The 25411-nt window shown below is 42.0% G+C and overlaps 2 protein-coding genes across 8 annotated transcripts in view; one reads left to right on the top strand and one right to left on the bottom strand.

Moving 5' to 3' along the window:
* Positions 1 to 328: 328 nt before the first annotated feature.
* On the bottom strand, positions 329 to 4331 carry SOWAHC (sosondowah ankyrin repeat domain family member C). The gene has a single exon (XM_058185043.1). The coding sequence runs from the start codon at positions 3990 to 3992 to the stop codon at positions 2283 to 2285; it is 1710 nt and encodes a 569-aa protein (XP_058041026.1). The 5' UTR covers positions 3993 to 4331; the 3' UTR covers positions 329 to 2282.
* A 226-nt stretch (positions 4332 to 4557) lies between these two features.
* SEPTIN10 (septin 10) overlaps positions 4558 to 25411 on the top strand; it is a 42842-nt gene continuing 21988 nt past the window's right edge. The window contains exons 1-5 of one of the 7 annotated variants that reach the window (XM_058185051.1): positions 4558 to 4680; positions 13978 to 14046; positions 21819 to 21930; positions 23862 to 24057; positions 25168 to 25354. In XM_058185051.1, coding sequence (XP_058041034.1) covers positions 4651 to 4680; positions 13978 to 14046; positions 21819 to 21930; positions 23862 to 24057; positions 25168 to 25354 — 594 coding nt within the window. In that variant the 5' untranslated portion in view covers positions 4558 to 4650. Of the gene's footprint in view, positions 4681 to 4739; positions 4770 to 4822; positions 5045 to 7571; positions 7591 to 9548; positions 9670 to 13977; positions 14047 to 21818; positions 21931 to 23861; positions 24058 to 25167; positions 25355 to 25411 lie in introns of those variants that run through there. The other 6 variants (XM_058185044.1, XM_058185050.1, XM_058185045.1 and 3 more) reach the window with 6 other exon arrangements.

Genomic DNA, 25411 nt, shown 5'->3' with positions numbered 1-25411 from the left:
ACCAAAGTAGTGGAACAGTTGTAGAGTAAGCAGTTCTTTGCAATTTAGGGTTTTTTTCAGCAAAGTTTTTAGACCCTGTTATATATCTCAATAAGGATATTGTTACAACTTTTGACAAACTCCTCTCATGTTTCTGACAAGAGTATAAAAAAACATTAACATTACAAATGTTTCCATTTTCCAGGTAGAAATTATACTTTAAACATTAGTTGGGTATGGTTAGCTGCCTACAATGCTGAAAAAAATAAAAACAATTAAAGTTGAATTACCAATACATGATCATTAGATGACGATTAATATCCATAAAGATAGTTGTAATGACAGAAGAGACAGCTATATACTTTTATTTTTAATACCATTTTTCAATTTATGATAATTGTGATATTATTGTAGTATTTTTTTAAAAAAAACAGTAGTATAACTATTGTTTTAGAATTGCAATCTGCCTTTAAATCAGTATAAAACTATCATTTCCAAAATATTCGAAAACTAATTTGGAAACATTCTTTTAGCTAGTTCTGCATTTATTTGGCAGTATTGAATTAATAGTTACATAAGCAGCATCTGAGGACCAGCCCAGATATTCTTTGAAGAAAAAGTGCTAGTACACATTTAATAAAAAATCACTACATTTGGAACAAATATGTTTAAAAATATTACTAACTTTCCAGACACTATTACTATTAAAGTAAAAAATGTATTTAATTTTCACACTATAAAGAATTCTGTGCTTTTTAGAAATCACAGGTTTGTTCACTTAAAAAAAAAAAGAATTGTAAAGCAAAACGTAAGTAATGAAAGATTCTCTAACATTCTGTAACATGCATCATCAAATAATCATGTGCTTTTTGATTTCTGTATCTTATATTTCAGATTGGATAAGCGTTCACCCACATAATTTACATTTCACTTCCAGTTATATAAATATGGATTCTTGTGGAACTGTTTGATTTTATCTGTAGAAATATTTATGTACATATTTATAAGCTAACACTATATTTATTAGCATTTCACTACACTAGGCAGTCTTCCATTGTCTCCCTATCTCTGAATCAGCAATGTTCCAGAATGCTAAGAGATCTACTTAAGGTTTTAAGATTTTTCTTAAATTCTAAATTCCTATTTCATATTGAACAAATTAATGGCTAAACACTAGAACTAATATTCAAGACAGCTTATCCAAATGACTATACTGTTTACAGAAATGGCCACATAAAAAGAAAGTTGTGCTACATGCTCATTACCATTGCTCTGCTGTAACCATTCAAGTGGAATGTTTAAATTATTTTTCAAATTAAATTGTTTTCAGGTGTAGGACAAAAGTTGATCAATGTCTTGTCTCACAGCAAAACCAAGTTAACTTTATCTGTTTGTACCACATTTCCAAAGGCATTGCACTCAGTAAATAAACCATAGTCAAAGGTCAGAGCTCAAAAGTACCATTAGAAAACTTTACAAATTAGGCGCAATGGGTATTCTATAAGTCAATGGCACAATTCCCATCAAGTTAACAGATTCTGGATAACTAATACAGCCTATACCACAGTTGTCACATAACATTTTATATGAATTTCCCGATATATGCATCTTAATTCATATTTTGCTTTTTTGCTATTCTGGCAAAAAAGGCATGGCAGCACAGGTTGCCATGCCATGCTAATGTGCATGAGAGGTGACAGAGAATACTTGGAAAGGACAGTAAGAATGGTTAACTGTCCCCAAGTGCCATTTCTTCCTGCACATATATTCCCTAAGCAGTTTTAATCACCTGGTTCACCTGACTAGGGTAATCCTGGAAATTGTCTTGCCTGGCAGTCAGCAAGACAATCACACTTGCCTGTTCATCAGCTGCAAATCCTAAATTCATTCTCTGCAAATGTGTAGACAATATTTTATTTGGCTTTTTAAAAAATAAGCATGTTGAATACTTGACAAAAGTAAATGGACTGTTTTCTACCTTGCAAACCTCTATCATATGAGAGTTTAATTTGGTGGAGCCCACATATTTAATGTTTCAATAGATATTGTCTACACTGGAGAAACAGATCTTACTATGTAGTCAATCTAAAACTTGATTACTTTTAAAAAAACCAAGTTTATTTTTTAAAAAAAGTGTAAAGCTTTGGTTCCATTAATCACTGAATTATGAACCGCTAAAATATATCTAACCTAAAAACTTCCAACACAAAATACTTATTTCTAATTAAGCCTGCTTAGAAACTAAAGGTATCGCCTTTAGGGTTGATTTTAAAACCATGGTAGCAAAGGATACATTTGTCCTTTTAACCAAATATGTTGGATTTAGGTCTGAGCTTGAAGGAGGCTTTCAGGGACTTTTCTTCCTCCTCCTCCTCTTCTGCATCCCCCCTGAAAGAAGGGGTAGTATGGATGATTTGAGTATGGAACCGGATTTTGTTGAGTCTGGGTTTTATCCTACCACTGCCGGAGGTTTTCCTACTGAGCTCTTTGCTCTTGTTGGGTGCCGCAGACCCGTCTCCCGATTCCCTTTCATCCCCATGATGATGGTGGTGATGGTGGTGGTGGTGAAGCTTGTAAGTAATGAGGTTAGAGGGGAGCACCCTGGAAAGTCTCCAGCGGCTGCTGCCATTCGATGCCCCGCTGTCGACCTCATCCTGCAGAGCCCCGACGAGGCTGCGTACCTCTTCGGCGGTGCCCCGGCTCAGGTAGTGCGAGGCCTTGCGGCCGCTGTAATCCCGAATGTCAACATCGGCGTCGTAGGCGCCCACCAGCAGCTTCACCACTTCCAAGTGGCCGTGCATGGCGGCCAGGTGCAGCGCGGTGTAGCCGCCGCTGGTGCGCGCGTTAATGTTGACGGGCAGCCCCTGCCGGTGGGCGAAGTTGACCAGCCGGGCCAGCAGTTCGGGATGGCCCAGCTTGGCCGCCCAGTGCAGGCACGTGAAGCCCGTGATGAAGTCGCGCTTGGGCAGCAGCGCCGGCTCGCAGCTCAGCAAACTCTCCAGGCTTTCCCAGCGGCCGTCCGAAGCGCACAGCATCCACGCGTGCTCCAGCGGATCCAAGGCCACCGAGCCCCCGCCGTTGCCACTCTCGTCCTCGGCTGACGAAGACGCCAAGGAGCCGCTGTCCGAATCCCCGCCGCGGCTCCCTCCGCTGCCGCCGCGGTGCAGGAGCCCCCCGCGCTTCTGCTGAGGGGAACTGCCCAGCATCCGCTCCCGGAAGATTTTGTGCCCACACCTGGGTGTGTTGGCGCCGGTAGAGGCTCCACCCGCCGGGGCGCCGACAGCCGGGCTGGTGGAGGGCGGCGAGTCGTCTTCGAGCAGGGCCTCAACGGCGTCCCCGCCGGGCTTCTCCTCAGGCTCGGCATCGCCCGAGAGCATCGGCACCGCCTCCAGGCGCCGCGGGCTTCTCTGCTGTTCCACCCGGCTGCCGCCGCCGCCTCCTTCTCCTGGGCTCTCTGGGCTGGCCAGAGGTGCATGAGGGATTCGGGGTGAAAGCGCCTCCGGCGGTACTTCCGAGGTTGCGGCGTCGCTCTCCTCGGGCGGCAGCTCTCCAGAAGCGGCAGCGGGATCCCCTCTCGACATCTTCTCTCCCTTCAGCGGTTCGGCGCCGGCTGCTTCTTCGCGGGCCGCTCCTCTATCCTGGCTGTCCTCGCCGTCCCCTTCGCCGCGGGGAGCGCCTGGGGGACGCGGCGTGTCCTCGGGGTGCCCGACAGCCCCGGAGCCGTTCTCGGCTGGAGGGGCCGCCGCCGCTTCGGATTTCCGACCGCCGGCAGTGCCGCGATATTTCTTGCGCAACTGCACATACTTGGTGCCGGAGCCGGGCTCCTGCCGCACAGTGGCCACGCCGTTGACCAGCTCCTTAAAGCGCTCGCGGGCCCGGCCGCGACTCTCGGGGTCCGGCGAGGTGAGGAAGCCACGGAAATGGTCCAACAGGTCGGCGTTGCGAGCCCGGCCTCCGCGCTCTGCCAGGAACCGGAGCACAGTGTCCTGGTCCAGCTCCCCCGGCGCAGCCATAGGCGCCCGCAGACCGTTGGCGGCGGAGGCGGCGCCCGTCTCGTCGATTCCGACCGCTAGCCTTCAGCGCGGGATCCCCTCCCGACTCCTTCGCTTGGCCCGCCATGGCATCGCCGCCGCCAAGAGACGCCCGACGGCATCGCCCGAGTCCGGCTTCTCCCTCTCCGCCCTCCCTCGGTTGCCGGACCCCACCAAGCGCGCGTCCCCTCCTTGCTCACGTGATGTCCGCGAGGGAAACAGGGAGGCGCCTCTTTGCCGTTTTCAAACTGCCCTCCCCTCCCTTTTAATGAATCTCGGCGCTTGGGGAGGCTCTAAAGAAGCTCGCCGCTGGGAAGGAAAGGTCGGGGCGCCCGTCCGAAACCACGCCCTCGCGACGCTCCTCCCATATTAAGAGAGTAGGTTTCCTACTCCCCCCGTGGAAGATAGTGCCGCTTCTCCCCCCCCACCCCCCCTCTACGTTCGTTTGCGGTTTGGGCAGCATCTTCTGCCGTCGGGACGGGATTGGCTGGGCCTTGGTCCCGCCCTCCTTTCCGCGCGGCCTCTCATCACCACCAGTTACATTCCAGCTGTTGGGATTGGAGTTGGAAGTTCGACAGTGGCTCCCTCCCTCCCTCCCTCTCCATTGTCTTTGGCGCGCGGTGACCCCTCCCCTCATGTCATGGCTTCTTCCAATGTGGCTCGGCAGCTGGTAAGTCCGGGGTGTGGGCAGAGGGAGAGCCGGCCAAGAATGGGCGACAACGGTCCCTCTCAGGCTGCGGCCACATGCCTGCTTTGTGGGTAGGAAATCCCATTGGATTCCCGGGCTTACTTTTGGTAAAGGGGCAGTTGCAATCCACGAGAGCCGTTTCGCCCCATTGATTTCGATGGGCACAGGATCGGGCCTCAATTAACCAAAAAGGGCAGCTCTGTGGAACCCAGATTGTTTCCATTCATCCCATAGACACGCTTCCAGCTTCCCCCATCCCTTAGAGCTTTGTGTAAAGCCGAAAGCACCAGCCTCTTGTCATGACTGCAGACAAACAAAAATAGGAAAGTTTGCTGCCCCAAAATCAGTGAGTACTTGCTTAGAGTTTTTTTAAAAAATATTGTAGACATTGTTAGTTAAGAGTTATACTTCTTTCCTCTGGGAATTTGAGGTATTGTACCTTGTAAAGTAGGCTGACCTGAAGAATAGTGACTGGCACAGAATCATTTCCCTGGAGTTGAACCTGACTTCCCCTCATTTTAATCCAGTGTCCCTGATGAGGACATTGCATTAGCTTCTGCATGTTCAGGAGATTTACTTTCAAATATAGACAAAGTTCTCAGTTGGTGGTGGCATATGGCTAGTTGTGCCTAGGTTAGAAACTAAGTAGGATTTGGCTTGATTAGGACTTGGATCTGTCTGTCTGTCTATCTCTGTCTGTCTGTCTATCTCTGTCTGTCGGTCTGTCTATCTCTGTCTGTCGGTCTGTCTATCTCTGTCTGTCGGTCGGTCTGTCTGTCTGTCTGTCTCTATCTATCTATCTATCTATCATTGCTTGTTTTCTAAAGAATATATATGCATGTCAGCATTGCTGCAACATTTCTCAAATGACTCAGGTAAGACATTAAAGGCTGCTAACAGGTTTATTGTGATACCAGTTTATTGGATTAAATCTGGTGTACTTCACAAGGTCTGTGGCTCTGTTAAATACTTCAAAGGTTTCTCCTATATTTTTACCTTATTATTTCCACACAGTATATACCACTGCTACAAATTCCTAGGCACCCCATCTCTTATTAATGCTTCACCTTATTTATTTTTCCTTATTTTCCTTTTTTGCTTGAGAAACTGCCTGAATATTCATCTTTTAACTTTTCTATAAACCTTTTGCTTTTTTTTCTGGAGCCTCTTTGAATTGTATCACTTCAATTTAAACATTTCTGTATACAATATAGGAACATATATTGTACATATAGGAAATTGGGAGTTAGGAAAGAAAAGTATAGAAGTTGTCTCCCTCTTTTGAGTGTTGGAAAATTACCTCTTTGTGTATAACAGCATTAGGCCATGTTTTTGCATATCTTCAGTCTAAAGTATTACAATTACAGTAGAAAAAGAGTCCTTTTTATAATTAATTGGTAATTCAGTGAGTGTGCAAATGGTCAACTTTTACACTCACATTTAATTTAAAATTAAATTCACATATTAACTAACATAATTGTTGCTGCTGCCCAGTGATAATATGCTTGGAAGACAGTTTCATTGAACACAATAAAATTTATTTTTGAGTCAATTTGAACAGCATTGTATTGCCAGTACCTTTATGCTGCCAATGTAATTCAGCTATATGTATCTATATGAATGTAAACTTGTGTTAGAGAGGCAATTCAGATAAATGTATGGGTTTGTGTGTGTGTGTATGTATATCTATATACACATACATATGCGTATATATACAGCTTAATTACCTCTGAAGCATAAGCCAGTTTACATTCAAAATGTATTAATTTGTTAGGTTGCTTGTCATTAAATACAGCCTTTGAATTATTTTCCATGCCTTTGTAAGCTTTTATCATGTCAAGATTTTCCTCCACACCCAGCACTATTCTATAATCAAGTACCTTTATGCTGGTAACTCAGCATTCTACCCTTACACTAAAGCAACACCCATATTTTCATCATTACTGTTTTTGAATCTACTTAGCCCAGTCTTTCTTTCCCCATAAAAGCTGGAATTCCTGGTTATGTTAACATCTAGGGATTATAATTTCTCTGTTGTTTATATTTAACTTTTTGTATTGTGTTTGTAATTTGATTTCAATTAATTTTATTATTGTTTGCTACCCAGAGTGTCACTTGACTGAGATGTGTAGCCATATAAATAAATTATTTAAAATAGCTATTCAAATTATGTTTTAAATATTTAAAAAACTTTCCTGATGTTGAAAAATAAATTGCATACTAATGAGGTAAAAACTTATCCATAGGCTGCTGCTCTCTTGGAATAATGAGGAAAAAAAGCAGCAGTGTTTTAAATAATTGCATATTTTAGTGTAATATTCAGCTGCTGTTCTGGATAGGTCATATGTGTGTGTGTGTGTCTGTGTGTGTATATTTCTTACCCTATTTAAAAGAGGAGTGTAAGGTAGCTTCCACGTTTAAAAATATATTAAAAGCTGTGGCAATTTTCCACCCAATTATGAGCAGTCTTAAAATTGCAATATGAATGCAGTAGGCAAATACCATTAATACCTTCTAAGGAAATATTAGAAATATATGCAAGTAATATTCTACTATCTTTTACTGTGAACCCCCCCATATAATCTATTATTAGTACTATATTAAAATTGTATAAAAAGTTGTTTATATTTGGAGGAGTGTTAAGATATTTTCTAAAATTTATACACTGATTTCCTTTGCATAGATTGAAATCTGATTCATTTGCTGTCCCCATTCTACTATGAAATAATTAGATTGAAAAGAACAATAGTCAGTGATATACCTTCTATGATCTATAGCAGGGCTGTCAAACTCCCGGCCCGCAGGTTGGATGCGTCATGCACTGGCCACGCCCACGCCCAGTTTAGCAAAGGAAAAAAGTCTTGATATGTTACATGACGCCGCCATGATGACGTGAGTTAGACTTTTATTTTTCTAAGTTTGACTCCAAACTGTACTTTGGCAATATACAGTAGTTGTGAGTATGCTTGTTGCATAAGAAAAGAGTATATTTTAACTACTGTATGACTAGATGATAAAGCATTAGCCTTGGTTATTGTTGTCCACTGTGTATGGCTAATTTTTGAAGTGCATGTGATAGATAAAGAATGTATTCTGTAAAGGCAGTGGCTTTTTCAGGTAAGGATTTGTGAAGAGTCTAGAGAAAAAAGTAATTAAAAAGATGACGACTATTTAAATTCATAAAATGATTTATAGCAAAGTTATTTAAATGTTCAAGCCCTTCAAAAGATTTCCATATCACAGACACTTGAGTCACTTAACTTCCTGATTAAAACTTGCATTTACAAGTATGTTCTTTGGCAAAGGTTCAGGGACACAGTGAAATAATTGGCTTGGTATTTCTGATACGCTGTTTGCAGCAATGTAGGAGAGACTTAACATCCTGTTGAAAAATGCATATTCAATTATATTTTCATTCTCAAGATTTACTCTTGTTAAATGTACTTTTTTGAAGCTAAGATTTTGCTTTCTTTTTTAAAAAAGATAGAAAGGTAATTTGCTAAATGGGCAATTGCATTGTTCTACAAGAGGTAAAACAAAAGTGCTGCTTCCACTAAATTTTTATCATTTAACGTTTGCTTTTATTAATCATTTTAATAAAAAAAGTAAACGGAATTTTCAAGCATCATGAATTAAGTTAAAAATGCAATATTCCATACTATATACTACCGTGTTTTCCCGAAAATAAGACCCTGTCTTATTTTGGGGGAAACGGGTATATAATTTTAAAACTACAAATCACTGTTAAGCTCCAAGTAATATATGAATATCAATAACAATGACCTGCCCAGTGCAAATTAATATCAGCACTGATATTAAGAATTGTAATTTCCACTTAAGTAATTTCTGTTAAAAAACCCCCACATTTCAGAGGTGGTTCAAGCTCCTAAATAGAGGTATAATATAAAAATGGTTTTCCAACTGCAGGGGTAAAATCTACTAACCTTCCTTACCGGTTCGGAAGTGCATGCGCCGTGCGCGTCACATGCACTTGCAGACCTGCGTATGCGCAAAACCTGCACATGCGCAGAAGGTAAAAACACATTACTTTTTGGTTAAAACCAGGAAGTAATGACATACCAGGCGGGTGGGCAGAACTTTGCTCTGCTATCGCTATCAGATAGCCAAACTACCGGCCACAATTGCTACCAGATTGGGCGATCCGGTCCGGTCCGGGAGCATTTCACCCCTGTCCAACTGGATTGATTTCTTTAAATTCTTTTGAAATATAAGCTTTTTTTGACATTGATCATATTTCCAGAGTTTAATAAGCTATTCTTCAGCAAGGAGAACTGTCCCTACTTTTCAATAGGAAGCGTAGAGCAACGGCCCCCAGTCTTTCAAGCTCAGTGGACCTGCGGAGGCGGCAGTGGGCATGGGGATAGGGGATGGTTTTGTGTGTATGTATGCGCGGTTTTCATAGTTTTGCACGGGTGTACATGCACACACTTGCCCATCACTTCTGCGGACTGGTTTCAAACACTGGTTTCCTGGTGTAGAGTATCCTGGCAGCAGATACCATGTACAAAGTTAATCCAGTACAGTAGCTAAAATGGATGATCAGTGATGGTGAAGGGTGAGTTACAGATCAGAAGACAGTGACCAGTGAAAGTGAAGAAGTGATGGACTACTTGATAGAAAGAGTCTGCTACTAGTTTCTCCCATTGTTTGTAGGATAATGGAGTACTACAGTGATTGCTGTCTTTTATCTTTTACCAGTACAGGTAGTCCTTAACCTACGACTACAATTGAACCCAAAATTTCTTCCGTTAAGCAAGATAGTTGTTAAATGAATTTTGTCCCATTTAACAACTTTTTTTTGCCACAGTTGTTAAAGTGAATCTGCCTTTCCCATTGACTTTGCTTCTCAGAAGTTGATAAAAGGTGATGACACTGCAACCATCATAAATATGATTCAGTTGTCAAGCATCTGAATTTTGATCACCTGACCATGGGGATGCTGCAATGGTGGTAAGTGTGAAAAATAGTCATGTGTCACTAAATGAACTGTTGTAAGTCGAGGACTACCTATATTCTTGGTGGCAATGTAAGATCTGATAACATTTTTAGAAAAGGGTTGGAAGGAAATTCAGCTTTTATAATGGGCTTCAATCTATTTAAATACTTTCCATAATAATTGAGATATACAATATTTCTACAAAATACAGAAAAAATTTCTAAACTGGTTGTTATATTTTAATAATTTTTAGACAGTAAACTGACCTCCAAACTGGAGTAATAGTCTAGCAATAAATCATCTTAAATACAACATTCTGTGCATTTCTTTTTGTGTATCAATGATTGTACCTAAATCTTGTCTCCCATCTATTTACTTGTAGAGATTCAGAGCTTCAGATTCAGTTCATGATTTATTAGTAAATTAGGCCTAGCAAATGCTTATTTGAAGAAATTAAACTGATCAAGCTGTGTTAATTCAATTAAAAAAAACATTCATTCTCTTTTTTAGTATTTCAGTAAAACCTTTGCAGTCTAGAATAGAATAGAATAGAATAGAATAGAATAGAATAGAATAGAATAGAATAGAATAGAATAGAATTTTTATTGTCCAAGTGTGATTGGACACAAGGAATTTGTCTTCGGGCATATGCTCTCAGAGTACATAAAAGAAGTCTACATTCAATACAGAAATATGCTGGGTGATTTCTTTTCTTGTAGATCAAAGAGATGAAGCTTCTTTCCATGATGGAAGAGTTCTTTGTGTTGTCTCATCAATTACATAGTGGTTTGACCAAAATTTCTTGAAAAGTTTTATATTATATTATAGATATGTGATCAGAATTAGTCTTTTATTATGGTCACAGGCAAAGAAAACAGAATAAAAATGAAACAAAACAGGACAAGACATAATAATGTACTACAAATAATGGTGAGATCATCAATGGGTAGCCAAAGTCTGTCCATTTTTACAGGTAATATAGCAGAATTTAGCTACTTATTAATTTGATAGTAACAGCTGTCCATAAAACAGATCCAAAGTTTCCAGATATTTTGTCAGATAAAGAGTTATAAAATGAGTCCTTATAGAGGACCGTGGTCACCAGGGGCACAATCTCGGCTATTATGGGACTTTTTTGTATTGCCCCTCCATAACTGCTGTGGAAAGGTCATTACAATTTCCTAGAGTTAGTGCCCTCCGAAATTTGAAGACAGTTATATGCTCTAAGTCCGTGATGGCGAACCTATGGCACATGTGCCTTCTATGTGGACACACATGCCGTCGCCAGCTGCTCTTCTGGTTTCAGGCCAGCTGGTCTTTGCGGGCACTGGAGAACCGGAAAATGGCCTGAAAATGGCCCCAAAAAATGACCTGAAAAACAGCCTGAAAACGGCCAAAAAATAGGCATGCACACACCGGCCAGCTGGTCTTCGGGTTTCTGGTGCTCTGGCGCGCGCACATGCACACATGTTCCAGTTTGGGCACTTGGTGCTGAAAAGGTTCACCATCACTACTCTAAGTCCTAAATTCTTAGTTTCAGTTTTTAAAAATCAATTCTTTTGTTTCATGTTTTGTAATGAGTTTATTAAGAGTCTTGTTGATCTGCACTTGAGGCAAAATTTGTTCAATCACATCATCGTTCACTTAACAACTGCAGTGATTCTTTTATCAACCATGGCAAAAAGTTCATAAAATGAGGCACAACTCACTTAACTGCCTCACTTAGCAATGGACATTTTGAACTCAATTGTTGTAAATTGAGGACGACTCAACTTACTTGTATTAATTTGTATTACTTATATTAATTTTTTTCATTAAAATTATATAATAAATATATTAAAATTGTATTATTACAATTTGTATTACTTGTATTAATTTTTATACTAAAAGTCCAAGTATATTCTGCACTCTGAATGTCTTAAGTTTTATTACAAAGGGGAAAAGCTAGAGTAGACTTTCTTTATGTCAGAGCTCCCTCTTGTGGTTATAAAAATCTTACAAATTCCATAGAAAATAGAAAAATAGAAAAGATTAACCTTATAAAATGCAGATAAAGCTTATTGCAGGACAATAAACTCCAGTAAGGCTAATAAGACAATAATCAAAATTATTTCCAGATTGGCAAAATCCTTACTGTATCATTGTATCAAATAGGCAGGTTTTTTAATTGATCTGAGTTCTCTGGATTTGTCACACAACAGAAAAAACGTAATGAGCTGTCATCTGAAATCCATTATCTTAATACCTAGAATATTAATAATAATATTAATATTATGTTATGAAATCATGAGGTTCCTATTGCAGTGGTTGTTGACTGTTTTTTCTTGATGGTTACACATACAGAATAACGTTTAATGATTTGTTTGGATTCATAATCTTTCTGATCAAGCATAAGGCAGATCCCAGTCTTATTGCTAACCTTAGGCACGGGGAAAATGCAACTAGTAGGTTTAAATGGAATTTGAAAGAAGACATCTCGGCAATCAGTTTCAGACTTGTAGAGGAAAAGAAAGAGTGTGCCATCTCTGTTTGATTTTGACACTGCCTATTGCCAGCGGAAAGCCTCTAACAGGGTGGGAAATCACCTATTGTTCCCTGGATCGACAGTAGGAGTGGATAACCAGTGATTTTTCCCATTGTTGAATTATCACTGGTGGGATTCTTTGCTTTAGAACAGGGGTCTCCAACATTGGCAACTTTAAGACTTGTGGACTTCGACTTCAGAATTCCTCAGCCAGCTTTCCTCAGCTTTGCTGGCTGAGGTACTCTGGGAGTTGAAGTCCACAAGTCTTAAAGTGACAAGGTTGGAGACCCCTGCTTTAGAACATGCTGACTAGAGCTGACTGTGTAGTGACAGATTTAAGTCACGGAACTTACATCACTAAATTAGCCGAGTCTTAAGGTGAATTCATAAAATTCCAGTCGTCTCTGCTTAAATCTTGGTTTTTGCCTTTTAAGATAATGTCAGTGGCATTAATTATTTTGATTTGTTATCACATCATAAAATATACAAGTAATTTATTTCGCAACTATTGAAACATAGGATTAGGGTATTAGAAATGTAAAGCTAATAAAAGCCAAATGCTGGCACTACATAAAAGAATGTTACACTGTAGTATATTTCTGTAGCACAATCAATGAACTCATCTTCATGCTGAATATTGTTTCAGAAAGGATTGTGGAGCAATCTTAGCATGTCTATCCAGAAATGAAGCAAGTTTGTTTATTCCCAGGGAAGTTGATATAAGGAGGGGTTTTTTTTTACTGTTATTGTTTTTATGGAAGTGTATATAATCTTGAACAGGAGGATTGGTAGGAACACTGAAATTTTAAGGATATGTTGGAGGTAGTTTCAAAAACCATTACTGTGAGGGACATGTCTGTTCACAAATCATGTACCGATGAGATTGTTCCCTAAATTATTATTTCCAGTTCAGCCTATCTTTGCTTTTTTTCCCAAATATGTTGCTGAACTACTGCCATTTACCAGTTTGATTTAATAACAGTGACTAGGTAGCCTCAGATGCATTCATGGAAAGAGACACTAGAGGCTGGTGCTTTAAGTGCAATTTTATTTATTTTCTTATAATTAGGTAAGCAATAGATAAGATCTATTAAGTGGTAGGGAAATGTCTGCTTGCAGGCTGATTTGCCCTATAGCGGTAGCACTTAAATTTAAATGCCACTTCGTAGTGGTTTACAGCACTCTCTGAGCTGTTTACAATGTCAGCATATTGCCCCTAACAATCTGGGTCCTCATGTTACCAACCTCGGAAAGATGGAAGGTTGAGTCAACCTTGAGCTGGTTAGGATCGAACTCCTGGAGTGAGTAGTGAGTTAGCCTGCAGTACTGCATTCTAACCACTGGGCATATGGCTCCGTATTACAATGTTTTCTACAATGTTGCTTAATTAATCAGTGTATTTAATTGAAATTCTTGTAATTAACCAAAAGGTTATCCCCTTTAAATGTATTTATGTCAGCCCTTTGATGTTGGCCAGATCAAGAAGCCAACTAATCACTGAAATGATTAGAACTATACCTTATTAAGATTGCTATAATAACAGTATCTTGAGCAAGTCTGATTGTGTTGATCTCTCCTCCCTCTCATATTCCTGTGCATCATGGAGGAGCTTGCCTATCTATTTTCCAAATACTGACTTAGTTCCCAAGACTTAAGAAATATTTCAGTCCTCATTTTTTATGTAATGGTTTTCCCCATCTCCCTTATTCTCTATAGCTTTCCCATTATGACCAGAATTATTTCTCTTTCAAATTTCTTTAATTTGACTGTCACAAAATTATTTTATTTACTGTTTCAGTACTATCAACCTGATATTGGAATGAGAGGACCCTTTACTTCACCAGCAGATAATCATGATGCAGGAAAAGTGAGTTATTCTATTCTATTCCGTTCTGTTCCGGATTGTTCTGGACTGTTCTGTTCTGTTCCATTCCATTTATCTGTATCTCACCTTTATTATTTTTACAAATAACTCAAGATGGAGAACATATCCAACACATCTTCCTCCTATTTTCTCTACAGTGATGATCTGGTGGGGTGGGCTGGGATGGGCTGAAAGAGTGTGACTGGCCCAAGGACACCCAGCTGGCTTTCAAGGCTAAGGCAGGGCTAGAATTTATCATAGCATTATATAAGTTCCTCCCCGTCCCCCAGCCTACCATCTACATTATCAGAGCATTCTTTGCATTCTTTGGATATTTGTAGAGCATTCTGAACAATTACTTGTTTATTCTGGCTCCAAAGAAGACATTTCTCTAAGTGGGAGTAGTGACTATTCGGAGAGGATATCAGTTGATAAATCTCTTGCTGCCAAGTGCTGTTTAAAACCATTTCACCAGAGCAGTTCCACTTTCTATGATTGTATTTCATAGGCCTGCACCTTTCAAAGTATCCAAGGTTATACTGTACTCTGATGTGGCTGACAGAGACTTGCATGGCATTATTAATATATGTTTAGGTCTAGAAATATACTTCCTTTGGGAGAGCACTGCTGTCATCAGTTCTCTCTTAGTTGGGCATTTGTCTGCTGCCCTAAAGTAAGCTTGCTACTTAACCTGTAGTGAGATGCACAGAAACCTCCACAAAAAGTAGGAAGCTTACTTGTAACTATGATTTCTAGAACAATCATATGTGCATTCACACATCCCAATTCTCTTTCCCCTTTCATGTGCTTTCTTTACTAAGTATCCTGTTAATAATGACTGTCAGTCCTTTAGAATGCAAGAAAAAGATGGAGCATTATCTTAGGCATCCATGGTAAGATGGAGTTCTTGCTCCAAATTTCCTCAGTTGTGGAATATTCCCAATAAGGCTTCTGCACAGGTGCAGTATCTATATGTCGGAATGGACTGTTTACCACTTGAAGATACACAGTTGCAGAAAAAAATAAACCTGTTCTCAAGGGATATACATACCTTGGATTTATTATGTAAAGAGACATTGGTATGGGTAGCTTAATTAAGACATTTCATTATTTTAAATATTAAAGATCAAAATAAGTATTATAATACTTGCGATGTTATTGAGTAGCTTTGGCTATGCTAAGGAATGACCAGAAACCTATTCAAGAGTATATTTCAGAATTTGGATTTAAACTGTCAAGGATATCTTCTTATGACATTAATATTGCAAGCTGCTCAGAGTCTTCAGAACTGGAGCAACATAAAAGTTGTATGAATAAATAAAAATGTCTCAAAACTAAGAACTTCTCAACAGTGCTGATCATGGGAAAGAAGACATCAGAAGTCCCTGAAATTGTCTATATCTATAGATTCTCCAGGGCAGGAGTCTCCAACCTTGGCAACTTTAAGACTTGTGGGCTTCAACTCCCAGAATTCCTGAGCCAGCAAAGCTGAGGAAAGCTGGCTGAGGAATTCTGGAGTTGAAGTCCACAAGTCTTAAAGTTGCCAAGGTTGGAGACCCCTGCTCCAGGGAATGAAATGGCTCAATAACTCCTGACCACTAGACGTTAGAGAAGCTGCAAACAGTATTCACAAACAAGGCTTCTTGTCTTTTCTAAGTCCAGCAGAAGAGTTCCTGGCCCTCTCTGAAATTCTCAGTGACTTAAGAGATAGAAAATGTGACTTTTTTTCAGCTTATGCTCAGTTTCAAGGCAAATTGAAGTAGTGCTAGATTTTATGTCTCTTCTGTTTCTCCAAAAAATTTTGTAGTGTCAGAATACTTTGAATAGCTCCGATCTGTGACAATCAGAATTAGCAATAGCACTTAGACTTATATACTGCTTTACAGTGCTTTGCAGCCCTCCTTAAGCGGTTTACAGAATCAGCATGTTGCTCCCAACAATCTGGGTCCTCATTTTATCCACCTTGGAAGGATTAGTTGTCAATCAATATTGGGGACCCTTATAAACAAACATTTAATAACTAGACATCATCATAGGTTTGTATGGATGCCTATAAATGTTGTGCTTATGTTGTGGAGGAAAAATAAGCCAGTTTGTTTTTCCAGATACATGTATGTTAAATTTTAAGGATGTGTACATACGTTGTCATATATTAAGCTTCCAGAGAGAATTAGCACTGCATTCCATAGGGAATACATGCAGGGCAACCCAATTTTTTTTTAGGCCATTTCTTTTTTTAATTTGCTGTTCCCTGCAGCAAATCAAAGCTCTGCAAATGAAAGGCCAGGTGATTTGGTAATAGAAGCACCAAAAAGATGTACAATATTACAAGAAGGAAGGAATAGGAAACAGAAAGCAGCAGAAAACTTCTGCCAGAGTTTAGGCAGCATAACTAGAATTATGAGATAAATCCAGGAGCAAAACATAGCACACAGCGCCTTTTAGTATAAATAACAGTGGTTTTATCTACAGTGAAATATTTACAAACTTATTATTATTATTATTTATTATTATTATTATTATTATTTATTCAAATTTGTATACCGCCCTATCTCCCGAAGGACTCAGGGCGGTTCACAGGCACATAAAACATTTATATACAATTAAAATAACTATTAAAAAACTCATTCTAATGCCAAATATTAAAAATATAAATATAAATCTTAAAACCAAATCTAAACCCCTGTGAATTTAAAAATCTATAAATTTAAAATCTAAATTTAAAAATCTAAGCCAGTCCTGCACAGATGAATAAATGCGTCTTAAGCTCGCGACGGAAGGTTCGGAGGTCCGGAAGTTGACGGAGTCCTGGGGAGTCCGCTCCAGAGGGTGGGAGCCCCCACAGAGAAGGCCCTTCCCCTGGGCGCCGCCAGACGACACTGTCTAGCTGACGGCACCCTGAGGAGTCCCTCTCTGTGAGAGCGCACAGGTCGGTGAGAGGTATTCGGTAGCAGTAGGCGGTCCCAGATAACCCGGCCCTATGCCATGGAGCGCTTTAAAGGTGGTTACCAACACCTTGAAGCGCACCCGAAGGCCACAGGTAGCCAGTGCAGTCTGCGCAGGATAGGTGTCATACGGGAGCCACGAGGGCTCCTCTATAACCCGCGCAGCCGCATTCTGAACTAACTGCAGCCTCCGGATGCCCTTCAAGGGGAGCCCCATGTAGAGAGCATTGCAGTAATCCAGGCGAGACGTCACGAGGGCGTGAGTGACCGTGCATAGGGCATCCCGGTCTAGAAAGGGGCGCAACTGGCGCACCAGGCGAACCTGGTAAAAAGCTCTCCTGGAGACGGCCGTCAAATGATCTTCCAAAGACAGCCGTTCATCCAGGAGGACGCCCAAGTTGCGCACCCCTTCCATCGGGGCCAATGACCCGCCCCCAACAGTCAGCCGAGGACTCAGCTGACTGTACCGGGATGCCGGCATCCACAGCCACTCTGTCTTGGAGGGATTGAGCTTGAGCCTGTTTCTCCCCATCCAGACCCGTACGGCCTCCAAGCACCGGGACAACACTTCGATAGCTTCGCTGGGGTGGCCCGTGTGAAAAGTACAGCTGGGTGTCATCAGCGCACAGCTGGTACCTCACACCAAGCCACTGATGATCTCACCCAGCGGCTTCATATAGATGTTGAACAAAGGCGAGAGGATCGACCCCGCGGCACCCCACAAGTGAGGCGCCGCGAGCCGACCTCTGCCCCCGTCAACACCGTCTGCGACCGATCGGAGAGATAGGAGGAGAACCACCGATAAACGGTGCCTCCCACTCCCAATCCCCCCAATCGGCGCAGCAGGATACCATGGTCGATGGTATCAAAAGCCGCTGAGAGGTCTAACAGGACCAGGGCAGAGGAACATCCTCATCCCTGGCCCTCCAGAGATCATCCACCAACGCGACCAAAGCCGCCTCAGTGCTGTAACCGGCCGAAGCCGGACTGGAACGGGTCTAGATAGACAGTTTCATCCAGGTGTAGGGAAACTGATATGCCACCATACTCTCTACAACCTTCGCCATGAGCGGGTTGGAGACCGACGATAATTACCTAAAACAGCCGGGTCCAGGAAGGCTTCTTGAGGAGGGTCTCACCACCGCCTCTTTCAAGGCGGCCGGAAGACTCCTCCACCAAAGAAGCACTTGTAATTGCCTGGAGCCAGCCTCGTGTCACCTCCTGAGTGGCCAGCACCAACCAGGAGGGGCACGGGTCCAGTAAACACGTGGTGGCATTCAACCTACCCAACAACCTGTCCATGTCCTCGGAGCCACAGGGTCAAACTCATCCCATAAAATGTCACCAAGACCGCCTCAGCCGTCTCACCCGCGTCACTACAATTCTGGTCCAGACCATCCCGGTTGAACGATTTTATCGATAGATAACCGTTAAACTCCTCAGCACGTCCCTGCAACGGGTCATCCCGCCCCTGATGTAAAGGGAGCGAGTCACCAAACAGGGCGGCTGGGCGGTTATCTGCCGATGCAATGAGGGAGGAGGCGAGCTACGCCTCGCTTCCTCAATGCCACTAGGTAAGTCCTAGTATAGGACTTCACTAGTGTCCGATCAGCCTCGAGCAGCTAGACCTCCAGGAACTCTCTAGGCGTCTTCTCTGGCGCTTCATCCTCGCAGCTCCTCGGAGAACCAAGGAGCCGGTTGGGACCTGCGCCGGGTCAGAGGCCGCAAAGGCACGACTCGGTCTAAGGCCCCGCCGCGCCTGTTCCCAGGCCGCAACAAGTTCCTCAGCCGAGCCGTGAGCCAGACCCTCAGGAATGGCCCAAGCTCCGTCCGGAACCCCTCCGGGTCCATCAGGCGCCTGGGACGGAACCAACGCATCGGCTCCGTCTCCCTGCGGTGGGAGTAGCGGTCAGAAAGTCCAGGCGAAGAAGAGTGATCTGACCATGACAAAGGTTCAATGACTATTTCCTTCAAGTCCAGATCTCTCAACCACTGACCAGAGACAAAATCAAGTCCAGAGTGCCACCCCAATGTGAGTAGGGCCATCAACTACTTGGGTCAGGTCCAAGGCCGTCATGGAAGCCATGAACTCCCGAGCTGCTGTCGATGACAAGCCGGAAGATGGCAGTTAAAGTCCCCATGACTAAAAGTCTGGGGTCTCAACTGCCACCCCGGCCAGCACCTCCAGGAGCTCGGGCAGGGCGACTGTCACGTAGCAAGGAGCCAGGTACGCGATCAGTAATCCCACCTGACACCTATGACCCCATCTCACAAAGAGGGATTCGCACCCAGCAATCTGAGGTACAGTGGTCTCCCTCGGCTCTAGGCTCTCTCTAATCACAACCGCCACCCCTCCACCCCTACCCTGGGCCCTTGGCTGATGGAATGCACGGAAACCTGGCGGGCACATCTCAACAAGGGGCACACCCCCTTCCGTGCCCAGCCAGGTTTCCGTAACGCCTATAAGGTCCGCAGCGCCCCCCTGAATAAGATCGTGTATTAGGGGGGCCTTATTGACTACGGACCGTGCGTTGCATAACATCAGCCGAAGGCCCAGGCTCTGAGGGTCTTGACCATCCGGGGAACGGGAAAAGGACGGGGGATCGGGGCGCGCGATCGCCTGCAAACATCGACCGCGCGCCCCCCCAAAACGATATGGTCCCCCCCTTCCGCCATATCTGCCCCTCCCACTTACCGTGCAAATCAGACCACCCTCACCAGCAGGAACGCAATCTCCCCCCCTAACCTCCGAACCCATTAAAGAACCGTCGCGAGCACGCGCAAGGACTGGCTCCCCACCCGACGGGCTACCCCCAACACCCGCCCTACCCCTCCCACCCCTTAAAAAAGCCCTATCTAAAAACCCCCAAAGGCTCTTTTTTTTCGCATGCCACCTCTGTGGGTCCCAAGACCCGTCATTGAGGCCGGCCCTTGATAATGCGGCGGGCCATTCCTGCGAGGCGGGGGCACCTCGCAGGCGCAAGAGTTCCAAAGCAGAATATCGCATAAATGTTCAAAAGCATAAGCAGGAGAAAGAAGACAGCGAGAGGTAGTAGTATAATGTCTGGGGTGGCAGGATGTAATGCCAAATCCTAATGGATACCCATCTGCCAGAATATCTTCGGATGGTGGCTGGCTTAACGCTGACACAAGATAGTACAATAAGCAGATGTAGTCTGATGGTAGAAAGTTATTACTACTCTGCACCAAGCTCAGTCCTAAAATCCATAATCTAATAGAGGTGGGATTCTCTCTCCGTCCATGGCGTCTCAGCTATTTCCAAGGTAGATGGTTCCACAGTAGATGTTTCAAGATAAAGTCCCACTGCAACAGTCGGTCTCCAATCATCCTCCCGGGAAGTTCCAAAGATGGCCGAACCCAGAAAACTCCGGCCGGCCATACAAAGTGCAAGATGACAAATGCAGGTGACAATGTTACAGATGGCAATGTAACTTCCTGGTCCGGGAAGAAGCAGGCCTAGCTGGGCCCAACCAGGCCAAACTAGGCCAGGACACCTCCAGCAGGGGCCACCAGGGGGATCCTTCACAGCCCTTCGCCCCATGGCCATCCACCAAATCCAAAACAAGACCAGGGGAAACCAAGGAGAGCTGGTAAGCCCCAAAATTATCCGAAATAGCCCGAGAGCGCTAGATGTCAGGGAGAGAAACCCAGCCGCGGCTTCCCAACAACTAAATACAAGCCGCGGCCTCGTCCGTAGTCCAATGGCCGCCATTCGCCGCTCGCCCATCCCCGGTCTCATTCCCGGCAGCCGGGAGTCCAGAGAGGCCCACAGGCCTCTCCCCCGGCTGCCCGAAAGATGATATACCTGACCGGGGGGCGAAAGCCGCTCGGCAAGCCATCTGGGTCCCGGCGTCCTTTCCTCCATTACCCAGTTGTTTCTTTCTTCGGCTCCTGCCCGGCCGGGTGGTAAAATGGCCGCCGTTCGCAGCTCGCCCTTCCGCAGCCCTGGTCTCGGCAGCCGCGCGTCCAGGGGGGTCCCGAGACCTCCCCCACGGCTGTCCAGAAGATGATACGGCCAACCGGGGGGCGCAGACTGTTCGGCAGGCCGCCTGGGTGCCGCCATCCCCCTCCTCACATAATCCTCGTCGTCTCCGAACTCCGGCTAGGCTGCCATCTTGCGCATGCGCAGAGCCTTTTTATGCATGGTAAATACCTTTAGAGCTACTGATACACAGAGAGTAATTGATATACACACTATGAGAGAACAAGAAGTACAATGCACGAGGAGAAGGCACACCCTCTAATGGCTTCCTTTATATAGGCAGCTTCTGACCCAGCTTCTTAAAGTGACAGTAATTCTGCTGCCTCCTTCTATTGCATCAGCTTCCCGTTGCTTACAACTTTTCATCAGTTTACAGCTATTAACTCTTTATATCCTGACAACTTCTGAAGGAATTAATAAAAAGAAGTGGTTTAAGCAAAAAGGATGGCATTAATGAAAGGGTTGAGGAGAAGAAATGACATACAAAAAGGAGGGAATAGAATGATAGGAACCTAAACATGCATTTTCTTTGGTGTTAAGCTTAATGGTATATACTAATATTTATTCAAGAACTGGAAATGATTACTCTTTAGTAAATACCTTGGAAGTATAGTCTTTCTGTACAGTCATGTAGGGTTTTAAATTCTGTTTGCAGATTAACTGCCTACAGTAATTTTTATTTGGTTGAAAAAAAATAAACCAAATGTCACCTAGTGGAAACTTTTAATATGTAAAATATTATCATGTTTAGATTTGTCAAAATTTACTAGTATCATAGATTTACATTGCAGTCTTATACCCTAATATTTTTTACTGTGTCACTTCAGAAGAACTGTCGATCCTTATTCTTGTCTGGCCATGTTGGTTTTGATAGTTTACCAGATCAATTGGTTAACAAATCTATCCATCAGGGATTTTGCTTCAACATTCTCAGTATTGGTAAGTATTTTAATTTTCAAAAGTGTAAATTAATTTAAACAGGTCCTATTGAAAAGTCTGAAGTAATGAAAATGACAAAGATATTAATGTTGATCTCCGGATAGTGGTTCAAAGGTGACATAACTAAGTTTATTTACCGTATATACTCGAGTATAAGCCGAGTTTTTCAGCACGTTTTTTGTGCTGAAAAACGTCCCCTCGGCTTATACTCGAGTTTTTTTTTTTTTTTCTTTTTTTCACATTATACCGGATGGCGCAAACTTGGCGGGCTTTTGCATTAGCGCGGGGAAGCCCTGCCGGTGCAGTGAGAGGGCGGGGCGGGGGAGCCGCCAGCCTTCTCGGCTGAGGGAGGGAGGGTTTCCCCGACCGGTAGCTGCCTCATTTCCCACCCTCGGCTTATACTCGAGTCCCCAGTTTACCCCAGTTTTTGGGGGTAAAATTGGGGACCTCGGCTTATACTCGGATCGGCTTATATTCGAGTATATACGGTACCTTTTTACAGTAAATTCCTTAATTTGCTTAATTAAATATATTTAATTCCTTAAATACTTTATATTCCTTAACTGTTTTCACTCTTTAAGCTTCACAAACATTATAAAATCTATTGATAGCTTAGTGTTTCTTTATAGTTAGCAGTAATTCCGCATTGGTTTATTTTGATAGTAAAAAATAGCATTTAGAGCCTTTGTATTTATTTAATGAAAATGCTATTACATTTTTCCTACAGAGCATTTCTAAACGTTTTCCTAAATATTTTCAGGAATACTTATCAAAATTAAAAGAACATAAAGTAAAGGTAAAGGTTTCCCTCGCACTTACGTGCTAGTCGTTGCTGACTCTAGGGGGCGGTGCTCATCTCCGTTTCAAAGCCGGGGGGGGGGGAAGAAAAAAGAACATAGTAATTTGCAAATAAAACCTTTAATAAATATTGTTGTTCCTTTTTAAATTCAGAATTTCATCTTAAGCAGAATAGGCTATAAGTCTAATTATGATAAAAAGTATGCTATTACGAGTTAAACAGTATAATTTAGTAATATATAGTTTAAATAGTCCTCAACTTATGACTGTTTAACATTGGTTCGAAGTTACCACTTGGAAAAGGTGTCTTATGACTGATGTATCACTGCCATGGTCACACAATTACAATTTGTGCACTTGACAACTTTTTTGCAACTGGTTGCAGCAACCTGCAGTCACATAACCATGTTTCGCATCTTTTTGCCGGTTTCTGACCAAAATTAAATTAGCTTAGCAACCACCATTAAAATTTTGTAAAATTAGGTTGAACTTGACTTATGACCACAATGACATAAAGTGAAAATTCTTGTCTCAATTATCATAAGTTAAGGACTACCTGTACATATGACTGATTAAAAATGGATATTTCATCCCATATCAGTCATTATGAGCTTATTGTTCAGTTCAGTTATTGTGTCTTAGCTTACTGTATTTTAGAGGATTGATTTGAGAGTAATCGAGAATAGAAAGCAATGTATGCTAGTAACTTATGAAGACAGTTAAATGAGATGAAATTTTAAAAAAAATGATGGCATGTTAGATACCATCTTTTGAAAACTCAGTACTTTGGTTTCAGTTTCTTGAATACGGTTCCCATAGAGCAAAAGAAAAAAAGTGAAATGAAATCAGTGATAGGGAAAGGATAGGGAAAGACTGAAGGAAATAAAGAGTTGATGAGAAGCAACAGTTCTTGCAGGTTGCAGAGTGAACTAATGGGCACCTAATGTCTTTTTGAGAAATGCTTTTGCATGTTGTTCAGATGCTACTATAAAAATTACAAAAGGAAAGTCATTTCTAATGGTATCCATAATGAAGTGATAAAAAAACTTACTGTATTATTTTTAAATGGTAGAAATGGTATGAAAGTGCATTTGTGATATAACTGTACTTTTAAAATTTCTCTTTAATTTCAGGAGAAACAGGAATTGGAAAATCAACTTTGATTGATACCTTGTTCAATACCTCTTTTGATGATCATGTGTCAACACACTTTCAGCCAAATGTGAGGCTTAAAGCTCAGACCTATGAGCTTCAGGAAAGCAATGTCCGATTGAAGCTGACAATTGTAAATACAGTTGGATTTGGGGACCAGATAAACAAAGATGATAGGTCAGTGTCTCTTAATTCAAATGAGCTGCCTTGCTGATCTAGACTCTTGGCATTTATTTTATGTAATAGAACAAATGTAACCATGGATATCAATAAAGCATAACATCTAATAAAGCCACCAGTATTCCTTTCCAAATGGTTGCCTATAGCTGGCAACTATGTTCCTTCTTACATATTGAATGGAAGACATTTTGTTGTCCTCCTTAATTTATCAACAGCATATTAGTTAGGCTCAACAATCTGTATTTGACTAATGGCTTGCATGTGACAACTTCATTTTTTCATTGAGCTGCTGTAAGGAACTCTAGGTTTTAATCTGTTATAAAATAACTTCAGAGAAAATAAGATCTAAACTTGCAAATGAATGATTGTTTGGCTTCTGGTGTTATGGTCACTCTTTGGATTAGGCATGTGCACACACACACACCTACCTACAAACTTTCTACTCATATAACTCTTTGGGGTCCACAGTGAGACTTTGCCAGTCTACCCACTGTCTTGGAATGCTTCTCCCACAATATTTAATTGAGCCCTTAAATCAACCCTCCATTAAAATTTCTATCAAGTCTGGCTCCGCAATATCACAGTAATACCTTACCGGTTTGGCCCCTCATATCGTCTATTTGCATGGATATCTCTACTAAACGTGACCTTAGATTATCATTTTGGCCCCTTGGTTTTTTTCTAGCATACATAGGGAATGGCTCTATTGTTTTGATTTTATAACACAATAGGATGAATATTAAATGAATCTGAAAAAAATAAAGACTGCTGAATTATTTTTAAAAACTGTTTTAGATATAGATTTGTTGCAGTAGTTAGAAAATATTTTCTGTCCTTGGACAGAATTAGATTATATTTGCATGCATTTTTTTCTTACGTTCAATTATGTCTGAGCCTCAGAAACTGTTTTACAAGATCTTGAACTCTACAGGTTGTTTCAAAAAGACAATTGGTATAGCTTACAATATTCTGAGTTAGTAAGATGTAGTAAAGTTTTATAAAAATAGAACTGAATTGTTAAAATTATTGTTATTCTCTCCAGTTTGTGCAGGCATATTGGAATGGAATTTAACTTCTTGCTCTAAAACTGATTCTTTTTCTTTCTAGTTATCAACCAATTGTCGATTATATTGATGCACAATTTGAGGCCTACCTCCAGGAAGAGCTGAAAATTAAGCGTTCCTTATATAATTATCATGATACTCGCATCCATGTGTGCCTGTACTTCATTTCACCCACGGGGCATTCCCTTAAAACTCTTGATTTGTTAACAATGAAAAATCTTGACAGCAAGGTAAGATTTTAAAACCATTTTTAGGAAAAAAATAAGAATACCTGATCTTTTAAAATA

The sequence above is a fragment of the Ahaetulla prasina genome, chromosome 5 (assembly GCF_028640845.1).
Source record: "Ahaetulla prasina isolate Xishuangbanna chromosome 5, ASM2864084v1, whole genome shotgun sequence".
Lineage (NCBI taxonomy): Eukaryota > Metazoa > Chordata > Lepidosauria > Squamata > Colubridae > Ahaetulla > Ahaetulla prasina.
This window is presented reverse-complemented; position numbering and strand designations above follow the sequence as displayed.